The sequence below is a fragment of the Harpia harpyja genome, chromosome 13, assembly GCF_026419915.1.
Source record: "Harpia harpyja isolate bHarHar1 chromosome 13, bHarHar1 primary haplotype, whole genome shotgun sequence".
Taxonomy (NCBI): domain Eukaryota; kingdom Metazoa; phylum Chordata; class Aves; order Accipitriformes; family Accipitridae; genus Harpia; species Harpia harpyja.
In genome coordinates, this window is record NC_068952.1 from 16416292 (window position 1) to 16431691 (window position 15400).

Consider the following 15400-nt stretch of genomic DNA (forward strand, 5'->3'; position numbering starts at 1 on the left):
AAAGCAGTACAGGGTTTGGTTTGGTACAGCCAGTAATAACGAAGAATCATAGTTTCTGTTGTCAGGGGGTTTTGATACATTTATTTTTCTAAATAAAAAGAACATATAGTTCTAAGTGGGGTGCGGGTCATTTTTTGTCCTTTTTTATTTTAATGGCTAAACATTGTAATGCTAGCTAAATAGAAATTCTTGTCTGTTAATAGGTTCCTTTAGTTTGTAATAAATAGAAATGCTAATGACTAAAATTTGGTATTTGGTATGCATTAGCTTTTGTAAGTCTTTTCTTTACAGGCTTCATTGACATTCAATATGGCAAGCTTCCTTTGAAACATATTTATAAAATAACTACAGTATAATTAAGCCAACAAAGCCATCTTTTAAGTAAGCTTAATAGCTCAGTTTTTCACTCTGTAAATTTTTTATTTTAAGGAGGAAAAATAGTTATGCTTCAATTCTACTGTATATTTCATTTTGCATCTAATATTTTCTTTCCATTTGCAATCTGTGCATATCTAATTCTTGCCAACTGTGATTATTAATAAGTGCACATGAAAAACATGCTTCATAGACTCTTCCACAACAATATTTTTGTTCATGAGTACTGAGACATATCTTGGCAAAGACAATATATGTAATATATATATGTGTGTGTATATATATATATTTTAATAGCTAATGGTGGTGTAGTTAATACACAAAAATGGATTAATAGATATGGCAGGTAATAATCGAAGTAGATGTTTAATAAATGTAACTAAAAATATTTTAATGATATAAAAGCAATAGGTAAATAAAAGCAATTACATTTCATTTTGCTTTCAGCTCGTGAGTATTTTTTGTAAGCTTTAATAGAGGGGAGAGCTTGTGCAGAAGGCTAATGGTAGAGTCAGTGTTAGCATTATTCATTAGGGTTTCTAAGTAGTACTTACTCTGAGGTATTTCTCTGGAAGACTAAAATGTTCTTGGTAAGGGTACTTGGATCCTGATAACCCTAATTCATAATAATATCCCCCTCATTCAGCAAATTAAAGTTTACAGAGTCCACAGCAATTTGAAAATCTTTATACTATTTAGAACCACGATCATGTTTACTAAGGACACGCTAAAAAGTGATAGCTAGCATTATAATAAGTGGAACCTCATAACTGTTTCTTAAACTCTGTCCTCTACAGGCATAATAATATCGAGGCCCCATTTACAGTATGGTGAATAAAAACAGTTGACATCATTGTTACAATCTTTCTTTAAAACAGTTACCAAGGTTACAAATTACCATCACTGTGTGCAACAGGTCCCTCTGAAGCAGTATCATTACAGATTAACTGTAATGTGTAGGATTATAATAAAAGGCATAAGGGATTACGCACAAGCAAAAATGCTAGAAATAACACAAATACATCCACATTATACAGTGCATCGCCCCGCAAAACCTCTGCTTTCAAAGCTGAAATACACAATGTGGCTTTTTGTTTAATTCGGGCATTTAGAGAGATGTTAACTGTATCCTGAAGTGACTTCACAAATGTCAGGGAGCAGAGGGGGTAGGGTTTACCTCGACCTGCAAAACCGCTGCTGCTGGAAATGTTCTCACACCGTCTCCGCTCTTAGCGGGGCATCTCGCTTACGAGAAAATACGCCTCCATTGTGCGAAGCAGGACGGCAGTGAAAGAAAGTGGAGTTCGCTGCTGCACGGCCCACCGCAGCAGGGCCCGCGGCCCCGGCCGGAGGCCGAGGCTATCCTCGCTGCCCGCTGGCGAGGCGCGTCCGAGCGCGGCGGCAGAGACCGACCCGGCCCGGCCGCGCAGCCCTGCGCACGGGGGGCCGAGGCCTCGGCCTCCCTCGCCCCCAAAGGGGGGGTCGCGCCTGGAGCGACAGGGTAGCTGGAGGGAAAGCGGAGCAGCAGGTCACCTGCCGCTGGCCAAGGCGGCTGGCCACCCCCGGCCAGCACCTCCGTCCCCCGCTAAGTCACTCTACCCAGCCCTCAACTTAATGACACAAATCCGGGCTCTTAAAGTCTTTGCGACTGATTGTACTTGCTCATTTATAAATCATGATCTCCATATAGATGCATAACAACAACATACCAGAAGTGTTTGGGGAGAAATCCGATTAAAGTCTATAGCTTTTTTCCCCTCTCTCGCCCGGAGCAAAAGTCTCGCCACAGGTCAGCTGCCGCGGCTGGCCCAGGCTGCGGGGTTAAAGGGAAGAAAAGGCTCCAGGCGAGCCGCTCCTCCCGGGTGGCCGGTGGGGGCTGTCACCGAGCGGCTTGCCCCGCCGGGGTGCGGCCCGCCTCCCCCTCCGCCCGCCCGGCCTGGGAGGCTCGGCCGGACCGTCGACGGGGGCGGCGGGCATTTTGAGGGGTGGGAGCCGCTGCCCTTGGTTGGAGCATGAACTCTGCTGTCGAGACCGATCTGCCCCCGGCGCCAGCATCCCCGGGCAGGGGCGTGGGGCCGCCCCGCTCCGCCTGGACCGGACCGGACCGGGGTGGCGGTGACGCAGAAACGCGCTTTCCTTTCCTCTTTTGGGCGATTTAGGGAGAACTAGAAAAACAAACATCGGGCTGTTTCATGAAACCGGTGGAGAAAGCTCCGAAGGGAAAGAGACCGGGGCACATCCTTTTAGAGGAAGGACAAGGGTTCTCTGAGGAGGGAAAACAAAAGATGACAGTGGTGGCTGTAACCCCACCATGAACCAGGGACCTCCTGGCCGCGCTCGGAGGGCTAACCTCCCCGGACTTCCCATTACCTCTCCATGACACTTCACTAATGCTCACACAATGGCCAACTGAGCAGTTTAAGTAAAGATATTTTAACCTGAACTAAACATTGTCTCCAGACAATAGGATGCAAAGCAACATCTGGTACCACACGTAAACAATGCTGTGCAACAGCATATGCTCGACGTCTGGAAGTTTATGTCAACACTAAGCAGTCGAGGAGGCTGTTGCTGCTCGACATGAAATGTTAATAAATGGCTGTTTGCTGCGCTTCCAAGGTGAGCATTTAGGATCCTTCCTCCCGGGGCATCCTCTTCAGCTTGAGAGTGCCCGGCCAGACATCTTCCGACCCCATCCGCACCTCCTCCCTCCTGCCCTCGGAGCAAACCACCAGTGAGAAATGCCACGGGGAGAGCCCGTGGCCCGGCCTAGGGACAACACCGGGTTACCCCTTCCCCGCTGCGGCTCCTGTGAGCACGGCTCAGCCGCCGGCGCCGGTGGAAGCGGCCGGCGCTGAATGGCCACCTTCAGGGAAGTGCTTCTTTAAAGAGGAGGCTCTAGGCTAATGAAACAACGGGAGGTGGCCATTGCAAACAGCTGTTCCTCATACATATTTCATTATACAATCAGATAATGCGTCTTACCACCTTCTCAATTATTCACAGATAAACATTTTCAAGACGTTTTGACATCTGTCTTAGGCCCTGCTATTAATTGAGTAATCACTGGTTAAAAATGCATGGGGACTGCACCTCACAAAACCTCCGACTTCGCTTGGGAGGACAGCTTCCGTAACAGCTCGCCCTAAGCAGCGCATCAGATCAAAGAGAGCCCCGAGATGGGGGAAGCGCACGATTTTCGCCCTGGAGCCCTCCGACTGCCGCCCCGGGGGGGGCTGCGCCGGGCACCTCCCGACACCCTCCGGAGCTCCCCGGGCGCAGGAGGCCGGCGGGGGAGAGGCGGCACCTTCCCTCCCTGGCGAGCCACGAAACCACCCAGAAAAGTCGCGTCCGTCCCTTCGGTCGGGCTCTTGGCACAAGCACTCCCGCTCCTCTCCACAGGCAAAGGGCGCTCACCGTTGCCTCGGGCCGCCCCGGAGGAGGACAGCTGCCTGGCCGGCTGCGCCCTGGCCGGGGCTGCTGGGCGCCTGCTCCCCCCGCAGCCCGCCGTGCCCCACCAGCCCTCCACCCGGTGTCCCGGCGGCCGCCCGGGGTGGTGGGGCCCGCCCGACCGGGGCCAGCGGGGCGCCTGTGGCCGTTCCTGTGGCTTCGCTCCCCGCCGGAACGAAGCCCGCGGGTCCCCAGCGGGCAGCGAGACGCGGTCGTCCCTCCTGAGCGTCAGGCAACTTCCGACAGAAAGTTTGTTTCACTGCTGCTTGGGCTGGTTGTAAAAACCGCAAGGCTTTAGGGAGTCTCAGCGTCTTAAAACAGCCTCTTTTCTATCTCTTCCTTGGCAATAATCCCTTTTCCTAAAATAAGGAGCACACCACCCCCCGAAACACAGACGCACAACTACCAGATGTTACGCGTGAACATTAAAGAGCGAGTGAAACGAGCAAAGGGGAGAATCAAATCTCGACAACTCTTTCAGACACTGTATTGATTAAATTAAACCATTCAGCGCCTCTCTCCTCCCTCCTCTTCCCCAGGCTACCCCTTTTAACCACAAAATTCACACGCAAGCAATAATCGCCCCCCTTCACGACCCCCATGCCCAGGTAAGTGGATGGAAACACGTGTGTGTTTTCCCATCCAGCTACAAGAGATCTTGATTAAAACTAGTTTCTAGAGCTGCGGTCTCGCCAGTGACACGGGGCTTTTGCTGTGCAGAAGGCGCAGGACCCACGCGTGAGCCAGTAAAGCGGCGCACTGGGGGGAAGCGGTGGTTTCAGCCTGGCCCCGCTCCTCTCCTCATCCCGCGGGGGCTTGGCCGCCCCCATATCCCCCCTCCCGCCTTCCCTGCGCGGGGACCACCGCTGCCTGCGGAGGTCGCACACGAGGGGTCCTCCAGCTACCGGAGCGCTGGCCGGCTCCTCTCGGCGCATCCCGGCGGGTACCCGGCTGCGGGTGTGTTTGCTCTAAAGCCTCAACCGGAGTCCCGGCCGTGAATTTCATTTTAATAGCACCGCCAAGAAAAGTGCCGGCACCTAGGACGGCTGGGGACTGTGAAAGCCTTTCTGCCTGGCAGGTGGCAGAAGGCAGAGGACGATTTGGCGTCAGACTGAAGAGAGGATGCTCTGTGAATGGAAACAAGAATTCCTAGTGCTCCCTCAAAATATTACCCACAGCTGAAGACCTTGCCTTCCCTTGAATGCTCTGTGAACAGCAAGAGGTTTGGATCTACCTGGAATCCACGATTTTTAAAGTCAGAAATAGGGGAAATCTGGCTGTGAATGTGTGGAGGGGAGACCCTTCCACCTCAGCAGCATTCATCGTGTTTTAAAGTGAAGTGTCAGAAGCCCTAGAATAAACCCGGAGCTGGAAGCTTTCCGCCAGCCGCTCTTGAACGGGTCCTCCACTCAGAGCCGGTCTGTGCCTACCTGGCTCTTGACTTCAGCTCTCTGAAGTCCTTATATAGTTTCAACACTGTACTTGCAACTGTGTCCCCGCAGAGCCGTCCTGCTCACCGTCCCCATCCCAGCCTCAAGACGTCCTTCGCCCTATTGATTTGCGCTATAGCCAAACAGGGCGAAAAGACGACAATTATATTCCACAGATGCTGCTCACTCATGAATAACAGGTTCAGCGCATACTGTATCTCTCCCCATTATCCTGTAAGTTAATATTGAGTAGCAATAGCTGTCTAAATATCAAAATCTTATAGGGGATGCAGAGCCATGACCTCTCCATCTGACCTTCAAGAACCGCAGACTGAAAAACAGGGCAAATAGGAAAAAGAAAAAAAAAATGAGGAAAAGCTCAGGATTACAATGGAGATTTGTGCGTGGCGGAGCTGGGCTGGCTGCCTTTGTTCCAAAATCCTGAGGGGGACTGAACCTTTAGGACGGCCCCGGCCCTGCGGCCCCGGGAAGACGCGGCGGCTCTGTCCGACTTCTCTGTCTCCCCCGCCGCGATCCCGGTGTTGCTTCGTCCACTTCTGCCACCTGCAAAAGTGCGGGGTTGTTTTTCTTTTTCACATTACAAAAAAAAAAAAAAAAAAGACGGGAAAGACAAAACCGCGCCGTTGACTAAGCAGGGGGTCTCAGTGCGAGTGGGGGGAGAAGAGAGCTCAGCACAGTGCAGACCCACAGCTTGGGAAATCACTTTGCACGCGGGGAAATGGGGAGGTATTTTCTTAATTTGCTGCTCGCAGCCTTCCCAGCACAAACGATGGGTGCGCGGAGGGAAGGGGGGCTTGGAGAGACTTCCCACCCCCGTCCCGGCAAGCAGCAGAATGGGGGAAGCTGGGCGGTCCCAGGCGCTGCCCAGGGGTGCCCGGGGCCTCCGACAAGGCGAGTGTCGGGGCCCTAGGCCAGGACCCCGTGGCATCCCGCGCTCCCGGGGATCGCCCCCCGCCCACCCCCTTCCCCACCGGGCGGGGAGGGGGATGATGCTCCGTAGTGTCCCAGAGCAGGGATTCATATTATAAAGCGAATCCCCTCGGGGGGAGTGGAAACGAGGCGGGGGGCGGGGGGGCGGGGAGGAATCCCGAAGTACTTTTTGTTTTTATGGAGCCGTCGAGAGCTCGTCCAGTCTGAATTAACAACCACGTAAAACCAGACCAACTGCGAAACCGCCTCCCGCCCCCGCCCCGGCCACAGCTCCCGGCAGTAACATGGCGCCTGCAAGCGAGAGAAGCACTTTTCTCGATGTTTAGCAGTTGAAATATGTTCCCTGAAGGTCACACCAGGCGACGCACCCGTTGGCTGCCGTACGGGGCGCGGGCCGGGCCGGGCCGTCGGCAGCCCCCGGAGCCCCCGGCGGCGCCGCGCCCCGGCGGGTCGCCATCCCGCCGGGGACAACAGAACGGCGAGGAGCACGGAGCGGTCTCCCGCAGCCAGATGTGCCCCGGGTCGTCTTTCCCCAACCCCCTTTATCTTTCTGTGTGTATAAGAGAATCGTACCCAGCTTCTCTTTCTTATTGGGGGGGGGGGCAACAACAACAACAACAACAAAAAAACCAAACAAAACAACCCGGGGCTCCGAGGGAGTAATTCCTTGTGTCTGGAAATTAAAAGGCTCAATTCTCCTATGTGACCCTGCTAAGACACGGGACCGCTGTTCGCAGCTACTTTAAAGCGCCAGTCTCACTTGGTTTGGAGGTCAGAGCTACAGCTCTTCAGAAAGAGAAGTGTAGTTCAGGAGGCAAACTCTGTCCCCGGGGTTGTGTGCAGTCTCTCTTTCCGCCGGCTAAGTGCACCTACCAAGGGAAGTGGTAGAGGCAGGGCTGCTAACCGCGCTGCTTAAATGTTCTCTGCTTTCTCCTACGGGGGGCTAAGCAAGGAACAAGCTTCTCCAGCTGCCCGAATAAAATGAGAGAGCTGATTTTTTTTCAAAACCTATTCTTGGCATTTGCGTCCCACTTGAGGAAAGTGTCTAGAAAAAAATCCCCCAAACTCGACCCAAAAAATCTTGGGTCTTGCTACTACATTAGGCTCCGTGATACTGCATTCCAAAGAAAATAGACGGGGTATTAGAAGAGGAATCTCCTCTTCCTAATGAATATTTACCCTGAGGTCATTACATCCGTAATGGTCCTCGCTTACCTTACCTTGCTCCCCTCTTCCTCTACTAGAGACTGGGATTTCAATGACAATGCCCTCGATTTTGAAGTGCCGTGTACCACTTAATGGCGGGGTGCAGGCAAGGTTAGAATATTATTGACTTCATGCAATATATAAGATGGATACATTTAAGACTTTTAACTTTTTGTTGCAATGACACGCTGTATTTTTATAAGATACCTATTATACAGACAGAACCATTGTGCTGTAGCTGCCTCACAGTTGCTGGATCGTTTCTATCAGATGAAAGATTTTGAATAGTTTTCTTTCAACAATGCATCCTTTTGGTCTTCATACAAAGAATGTAGGCACGGTATACACTTAAACAGCTCTGTCACAGAGCAAAATTAAATAGAGTATATATCGAATCCTGTCTGCAGTATAATACCCACAGGGAACAGAATGGAGCTCCCTCCGCCGCTGAAGGAGCCCATTAAGGTCTGATGTCCTGGGAGCATCTTCCAGATTTCCCTTATCTGTGATATTCGCTAAGCTGTTAAAAATCTTTACAGGCGGGCTTTAAAATCGGCTGGTTTTCTCAGGGAAAGACAGAGTTTGATAACGGAGCCTTTTAACAAAATCTACTGCTGGCGCTCCGGTAAAGGGGGCAAATTATGCTCAATCTAGTTACTTATCTCGGCGGCCGCCTAGGAGCTGCCGGGGTAGCCCGGCGGATCTCCCGCGCCTGTCCCGAGCCGGGCGGCTTTTCCCCGCGCTCCCGCGGAGGTACAAGAGGGGCCCCAGTTTAACACAGCCCCCGCTGCCCCCACCCCCCACCCCGCAAGGCGGCAGCCCCGGGCCGGGCGGTGGCCGCGGGCGGGCGGTGTCCGCGGCCGCCCGGTGCTGGGAGCGGGGGGCTGGGGGGGGGAGGCAGGGGGGGGCAGCCGCGGGGAGGGTCCGCGCCCGCAGCTCCCCCTCCAGTGCTCACTCAAGCGACTTGACCAAAGTGCACGTGCTGAGCCCAACTTTCCTCTCCCCCTTTCCCCAGCTTTGTGCTCTCCGCTGATTGAGTCCCCATATTAAGCTCGAGATCCTTTCTAAGCAACTGCTAAGAAGTCAAGAGCATCCTTGCTTTCTTTCTCTCCGTGGCCTTTCATGCCCTCAATTTGTTATTCTACTGACACTTTTCTTAAAGTTAGCGCCTAGCATTGAAACATTAGCGACAAAAGCCCTGGAAAATCTCTCCCTCCTCACGGCTAAATCTTCTAATGGGTCAGTGCGTGTCGCATTTTTATTTGATTTCCAATAATCTCTAGCACTTCAATATTAAACCTACCTCAGCCCAGCGCCTCACCTATGGGATATTTTTCAGCTTCGCTTTGGAAAGTAGAGACGCTCAGATTTCCTTCCACGTGCACCCGCTAATTTATAAATGAGTGTATACAGCTGTCTTCGTGTATATCTATGTCTCTATATCTGCAGTAACGCTTTCATTTTGTGTCAAAATAACATATCCTGTCACTCCACGCCAAAAGTATATTTATCGAATGAAATAGCACCGCAAGCTGCATCTTCTTTATCAAACCTTCATTTCTGTTTTACCCAATTGTTAAATATCTTTTCATTTCTTTTCCTATTTTAAAATATGTATTAGAGTAATTGTTACTTGGAGGTCTTTTGTGTATCTATAGCTCCTTTGATTCATATCTTTTCCTTTCTTTTAATCTTGTTATGCGAAATTATATACACATTTCTCAGGGAATCCAAGGAGCATAACTTTATTAAATAAAAACCTCCTAATGCTGGAGTTTTGCAGCAAATACCAATTTTTTTTTAAGTACACGTTCCTAACCCATGTGTTTTGAATGAAGATCCCTAATTCCTCTTCACTTTATTACGCGGATTTTGTGAAATGATTCTTCAGCGCTCTGATTTAAATAAGTTTTAGTGTGAACCAAGAATGAACATTATCCTCTAACCTGAGGTCAAGTGAAAGGTGATTTACATGACAAAGAATAATGCCCATTTTGTCCAATGTGAAACAACTTCACCTTCGGCATCATTAAGAAGAATTTAGCACTTTCAGGGCTTTGGGGGTTGGGGTTTTTTTGGTAAATAGTTGGCTACGTATAGCGCAATTTCCCTTTTATGAATCACAATCCCAAGGCCAACTTCTTGTGCTCTTGAATTTCGGCATTATTTTTATAGCCTGCAGTAGAGCGAATTTGCACCTGCTGGTATTTAAACTTTAACATACTAGCTAGGGGGGACTTACCAGCCCAGCGCACTGCCTCGAAACAAATTAACAATCTTCATTAAAGTAAAGGAAGGGGGGGGGGGGCGATGTGACCGTTTAAGACGCTGTCCCGGATCTCCCCGATCTATGCAGGTTCCGAGTGGATTATTTGGGGTCCTTATAGCAACAGAAGTACCGCTTTACTCCCCCTCCCCCCAACACACACACTCGCTTCCAAATTTCTTCTTCTCTCAGGGCACTTTAACCCTCTCGATACTTTCTTCCCCTCTGCCTGGAGCGGTGCCCTGCAGAGGAAGGTTGCGGAGAGGCAAGGGCACCTCAGCTGCGCTCCTGGGGCTCAGCCCCGGCAGCCTCCCGCTCCCGGCCAGGCCGCACACCCCCCGCACCTCCCTTTACGAGCACTTCCCCAAAAAATCAGATTGTGCTCTTGGTGGTTTCTTCTCTCTCTTTTATGGCCATTTTGGGCGCTCCCTCCCTCCCCTCCTCTGTCACGCGCGCGCGCGCGCACACACACACACACACTGCAAGAGCCCGTGAGGAAGTGATCTTAATCCGAACATCAAACTTACCGTCTGGAGGATCCTGCCTTGAAAAAGTTCTGCTCTGCTGGGTCTCAGAATTAAAGAAACGACCGTCATCCCTCCTTAAGAGCTCAGGGCTGGGGAGAGGGGCTGCAGGCGGAGGGCCACGGGCGGGGAGCCCAGCTCCCCGGCTCTGCCCGGCCGGCTTCGCTGGCTCTGCACCCCGAGGGGTGAGGGGGACGGAGACCCCCTTCTCCGCAGGCGGCTCCTGCGCCTTCGGGACGGGGCGCACCGGGCACCGGCCACAGGACTTCTCCCGCGGACACGGGCTTGCCCACCTAGACGTGCCTCCGCGGGGGGATCCGCGGGCTCCCCGCGGCGGGAGGGGGGCCCGGGGCAGCGCCCCGGCTCTGCCCGGCCGCCCGCTTCTTGGGGGGGGGGGGGGGCGGGGGGTGGGTTGAGTGTCGTGTGCTTGTTCACAGATACGCCGGGAAAGTGGGAGCATTTCGTGTTTACAACCGGCTCCGGCTTGTAATGGTGAGATGTAGTTCAAGCAGCGCTCCTGTGTGTCGCGGGCTCTTAACTGGAGCTTTGCTCAGTCATTGAGAGCAATAGAAAGTATATGGAAATCAATATATAGACAGTGTGGAGGGCAGATAATGGATTCGAGTCAGTGAGTGTTATAATCTGCATTATGGGCTTCCTATTGTTTAGACTGAGCACAAATTTCCAAAGGGTGAAGTGTTGGTTTGTTGGGTTCCCCCCCCGCCACCTTTCTCCCTTCTTATTCTTCTTTTTGGAGGGCTTTGCGTGTATAGGGGGAGGGGGCTATTAAATCCTCCTGCCACAATTATCAGAGTACCCCCCCTCTTCCCGCCCGCCCCATCTGATTTTAAAGGTAGTGCTTTCACGGCGAAGCTAATGACTTTCATTTAATTGAACATGCCCTCATGTAGTGGATTGTTCTCGCAGCCCCGCGCCTTTGTTGCTTTTGGGGGGAAATAAAGCTAATCAAACCTTTTGTCACGGCCAAATTCTCCCTCAGGGTGTCCCAAACATTTGTTTGAATAATTCACCTCAAGAATTGAAAATACTAATTGATTTTAAAATGCTAGCCCGGAGGGACGGGGAGGTGGGGGGTGGGGGGTGGGAGCCTGGAAATTAGAGGCGAAGACCAAACGTCTACCTGCCAGCGGCGAAGCCTCCGCAGTCGCTGCCCTCGCCGGGAGCCGGGGCTGGGGCCGGGCTGCGCCCCCCCCCCCCCCCCCCGCGCGGACTGCCGTGCCCCCGCCGCTGCCGGCCGCACGCTCCGTCCCCTCCCTCGGCCTCTTGTCCCCCTCCCCGCCGCCAAACTGCCCCTGGTCACCTCGGTCTCGGGTGCTCCGCTAAAGTGCCGGCGGTGGCAGGGGTGGGCTCCGCCGGGCGGGGAGGGGATCTCGGTCCGGGCACCTCGGCCCCATTCAGGGAAGAATTTTGATGCGATTCATTAGAAGTAACGAGTTGACATAAGGTAAATCTACATCGAGGGGGCCTTTCTTTGAGTGCATGGGGAAGCTTCATTAACCATCGCTAACAAGGCGTGCAAATGCTCTGATTGGGCAGCTTTCTTGTAACGCCAGGGCCTTAGCAGGATGCCCACCTAATGAGGGTCACTACAAGAGACTGATAAAATATTCAAATTTTCCGTCGCACCAGGAACTTTGTACTAAAGGAGAAAGTTGAGGCAACTGTGTGCTTGTTTACCTTCGGAAGGCACACTCGAGGGAGAAGGCATCTAGCTCTGACATCTCCAGCACCCAGAGAAGACCCGAGCTGGATGGTCACTGCTTTTTGGACGTTTATTTGTTAAATTCGTCGACAGATTTCCCCCCGCCTTCCTCGTCTTCCCCCAGTCTAATTATGTTTCTCTCGGGTCTAACGCGCTGATAAATAACTAACTTGTCTGCGAGGTTCCACGCTTTTTTTTCCTTTCTTTCTTTTTTCTTTTCTGTCTTTTTTTTTTCTTGAAGAGGAATTATTAAAATCAGCCTGATGGCTTTAATGATACGTCAATCATTTCAAAGTTGCTGCTTGTTGCTAATATGTCAGCCTCTGTACACATCACCGCTACTTCCTCGCTGCCGCGTTTAAAGGCTGTCCCCTCCTCCCCCCGCAATTTGTTTCTTCAAGTTTTCATTGCTAGGTTACCATTTCTAATTAGAGCTAAGTATTTCACTTAATATTTAATTTAGACGCCCAGCACATATATCATACCTAGATCAGTCAATCAAGTGTCCCTTGTTGATAATGCTACATCATTAAGAGTTGTGTTTAATTCAGGAGCAAGCGACTGCACGGCTGCTGCTGCAGAGCAGGTAACTTTCGGCTGGCGGGAGCTGCCAGCAGATCCAGAGGGATGCGGGGAAGCAGCCAAGCCGGGCGGCGGCTCCGTCGCCTCCTCGGGAAAGTTTGCTGCTTCCCAAGCCGGCACCGCACCGCGGAGGCGAGCTGCACTCCTTTTCTCCCTCCTTTCAACAACAAAAAAAACAACAACAACAAAAAAACCCCACAACCAAAACACCAAACCAACCAACCAAAACCAAAACACCACCAAAAAAACAACCCCAACCCAACACCCCCAAAACGGGGTATCTCACGTTTTCCTCCTCCAGCCTCTGTGTCCAAGCAAAATAAAGGGGTGGGGGTGTCCCCAAAAGTTTAACTTGGAAGCTGGAGCACTGTTTTGGACCAGTAGTAAAATACCCCCGTCGGCTTCTTAAACCAATCCAAACCGTTAAAAAAAATTCACTTGCCCACTTGTTTCTTAGCGCGGCCGGCACAGCACACATCGCATCAACAGGGCGATGTTGGCGATTACGGGAGCCGGATGGGCCACAGCTTGCACACCCAACAAATCCGCATTCATTTATCTCGGGAAATCGTGACTAAAAAGAGAGGCAGAAGAAGAAAGAGGGAGAAAAAGGGAAGGAAGGAGAAGGATAGATGTGTTTGTAAAGACAGCATCAGTGCAAAATTGCCAGCGCTTGCCACTGAAGACTGGCAAAAATTAAATAATGTAATAATAATAATAATAATAGTAATGATAATAATAATAAAAGAAGTCTAATAAGACCAACACGATGGGTTCTCCTTTACCTGCCCCGGGCTCTCCCTCTCTCCCCCCTCGCCTTCCCCCTCTCCGCGGCCGCCGTGCTGCATTTTCCGCTCGCCCGTACCTCGACTGCTACGCCCCAGCCCCGTCTGAGCCCCTGCCTCCCCCGATAAAAAAATAATCAGCCCTTGCAAGCGTCGACTGAGTCGCTCCCGAGTCAGGATTAAGGGGCACTAACTAGGCAGCAGAAAATCGCAGCCTCCTGGGAGCGACCATCAAAACACGCAGCGAAATAAAAGAGCTTCCCTCTCTGCTTCCCTTCCTCTCCCCCGAAAAGTCGTCCAGGTTGGCAGCCCGACACTCGCACACTCATACACACACGCTCACAACTTCGCAGGGCTCTCTCCAGACGAGAGCACAGGCTTGTCCTGGTTTATTTAGGGGGAAGTTTTGGGGGAGGGGGGGAGTTGCTCCCCTGCCCTGCAGAGCCACATGTCATTCTAGCAGCTGAAACAATGAATCATGTGGGATCAAGTAAGATTGACTGGAAACGGACGGCAGGTTCCCCAGCCCGGAGAAGATGGCTATCGGCAGCGAGGGGGGGACCCCGCCTGTCCCCGTCCCGGACCCCCGAGCCCCAGCGCGGGAGTGGAGAAGGACGGCGGGGGGGGGGGGGGGGGGCGAGGCAGCGCACGCCCGGGGGGCTCCTCCGCGGGACCTCCGCCTGCCCGTAACAAACTCACAGGATCCGGAAAGGATTTTCCCAGCCGAGAGGGCAGCCTCTGCCCAGCCCCGTCCGCCGCCGTGCTCCCGCTGCCGCTGGCCGCGCCCGGCTCCGCGCCCGGCTGCGCGCGCCGCTCCGCGCTGCCCCACGCGCCGCTCCGCGCTGCCGGTGGGGGCCGGCGGCTGCGCCCGCCCGGCTGCGGCTCGGCGGGTCCGGGCTCGGCATTAGCCGATCCCATTGACAGTTTGCAGCCAGCAGCTGCAGTCATTAAAAGCCATTTACACCCTGGCCTCCTCACACAAAGCTAGAGCGCCAGCAATTATCTGCTTGCACATTTCAGGACATGAGAGTGTGTCCCTAACAGGCTTAGGGGAGCGCTGAATCCCCGGCCAGGCTGGGCAAACACCGGATCCGCTCCCGAGGTCTGGCTGACGACCACCGCGCCTCGGTGACCCGCGTTGGCGAGCCGCGGGAACAGGCGCACACATTTTAGGATGCTGGCTCCGTCCTCGCAGGAGCTTCTGGCTGGCAGAGCTTCTGCGCTGGACCGCTGGTCCGCGGGCGCAGAGAGGAAAGCGGGCTTCAGTAAGACCTTGACATTAGCTGATCGGCACACCAGGTTTGTGGGTTTGTTTGGCTTTAAACACACGGACACACGCTCGCAGAGTGGACATGCATTGAAATGCCCTACAGAATGATACTTTGGAAGAAATATTTGCACCAGAAATGCAGTTGTTGTATGTTTCATAGGTCTGGGGGGAGAGAGAGAAAGAAAGAGAGAAAGAAAGAAATATTGAAGCTTTGAAAGGTTCATCAAGAATCCTAATAGAGGGATGCAACCTATAGGCTAACGTCCAGTGCATGATCGTCTGGGAGATTAAAAAAAAAAAAAAGGCCGGTTTGGATTTTATTCTGGAAGTACATTTTAAGGCAGTTTAATTTGCAGCTTGAAGAAAAATGGAATCAAATATTAAGAAACTCCGGCAGGAATTCCCCCCACCCTCCCCTCTGTAATCCTTTACATAAAAGGAAAGGATTACAAAGAAAAAGATTTTGTGTGTGTATGTATTAAAATCTTTGACTAAACATATTGTTGTCCAATTAATACCTCCAAGTCGATTTGCAGAGGGGCTGAGAAGTCTCTTTCCCTCCTTAGCTGTACAACTGGAAATAGGAGCCGGGGGGGGGGGGTTTCCCCAAGTCTGTTAACAGAAGTGTTTAAGCAGATCACTAAAAATTAAGAGGGCGAGTTATTTCCATTAGGACTATGAAGCCATGTAGCTCACCGATGACAGTTTAGTGGAAATCAGATGAATGTGTAATACAGCGAGCTTCTTCCAGTCCAGCAGCTCTTCCAACTGGAGCTATTCATCTGCCACTTGGAATTATTTCACGAGGAGTGCGCTGTGAAAGGATCACAACCAGTTT

The 15400-nt window shown here is 52.1% G+C and overlaps 1 protein-coding gene across 5 annotated transcripts in view; it reads right to left on the reverse strand.

Annotated features, from left to right (window-relative positions):
* The window catches only part of LOC128150285 (uncharacterized), a 34051-nt gene extending 18921 nt beyond the window's left edge, over positions 1 to 15130 (reverse strand). For 3 of the 5 annotated variants that reach the window (XR_008238008.1, XM_052806379.1, XM_052806378.1), the window contains exon 1: positions 13992 to 15130. Coding sequence is in view for 4 of the 5 variants with exons in the window: in XM_052806379.1 (XP_052662339.1) it covers positions 13992 to 14240 (249 nt within the window). In the remaining variant the exon portion in view is untranslated. Of the gene's footprint in view, positions 1 to 12579; positions 13082 to 13991 lie in introns of those variants that run through there. The other 2 variants (XM_052806376.1, XM_052806377.1) reach the window with 2 other exon arrangements.
* Between the last annotated feature and the right edge of the window lie 270 nt (positions 15131 to 15400).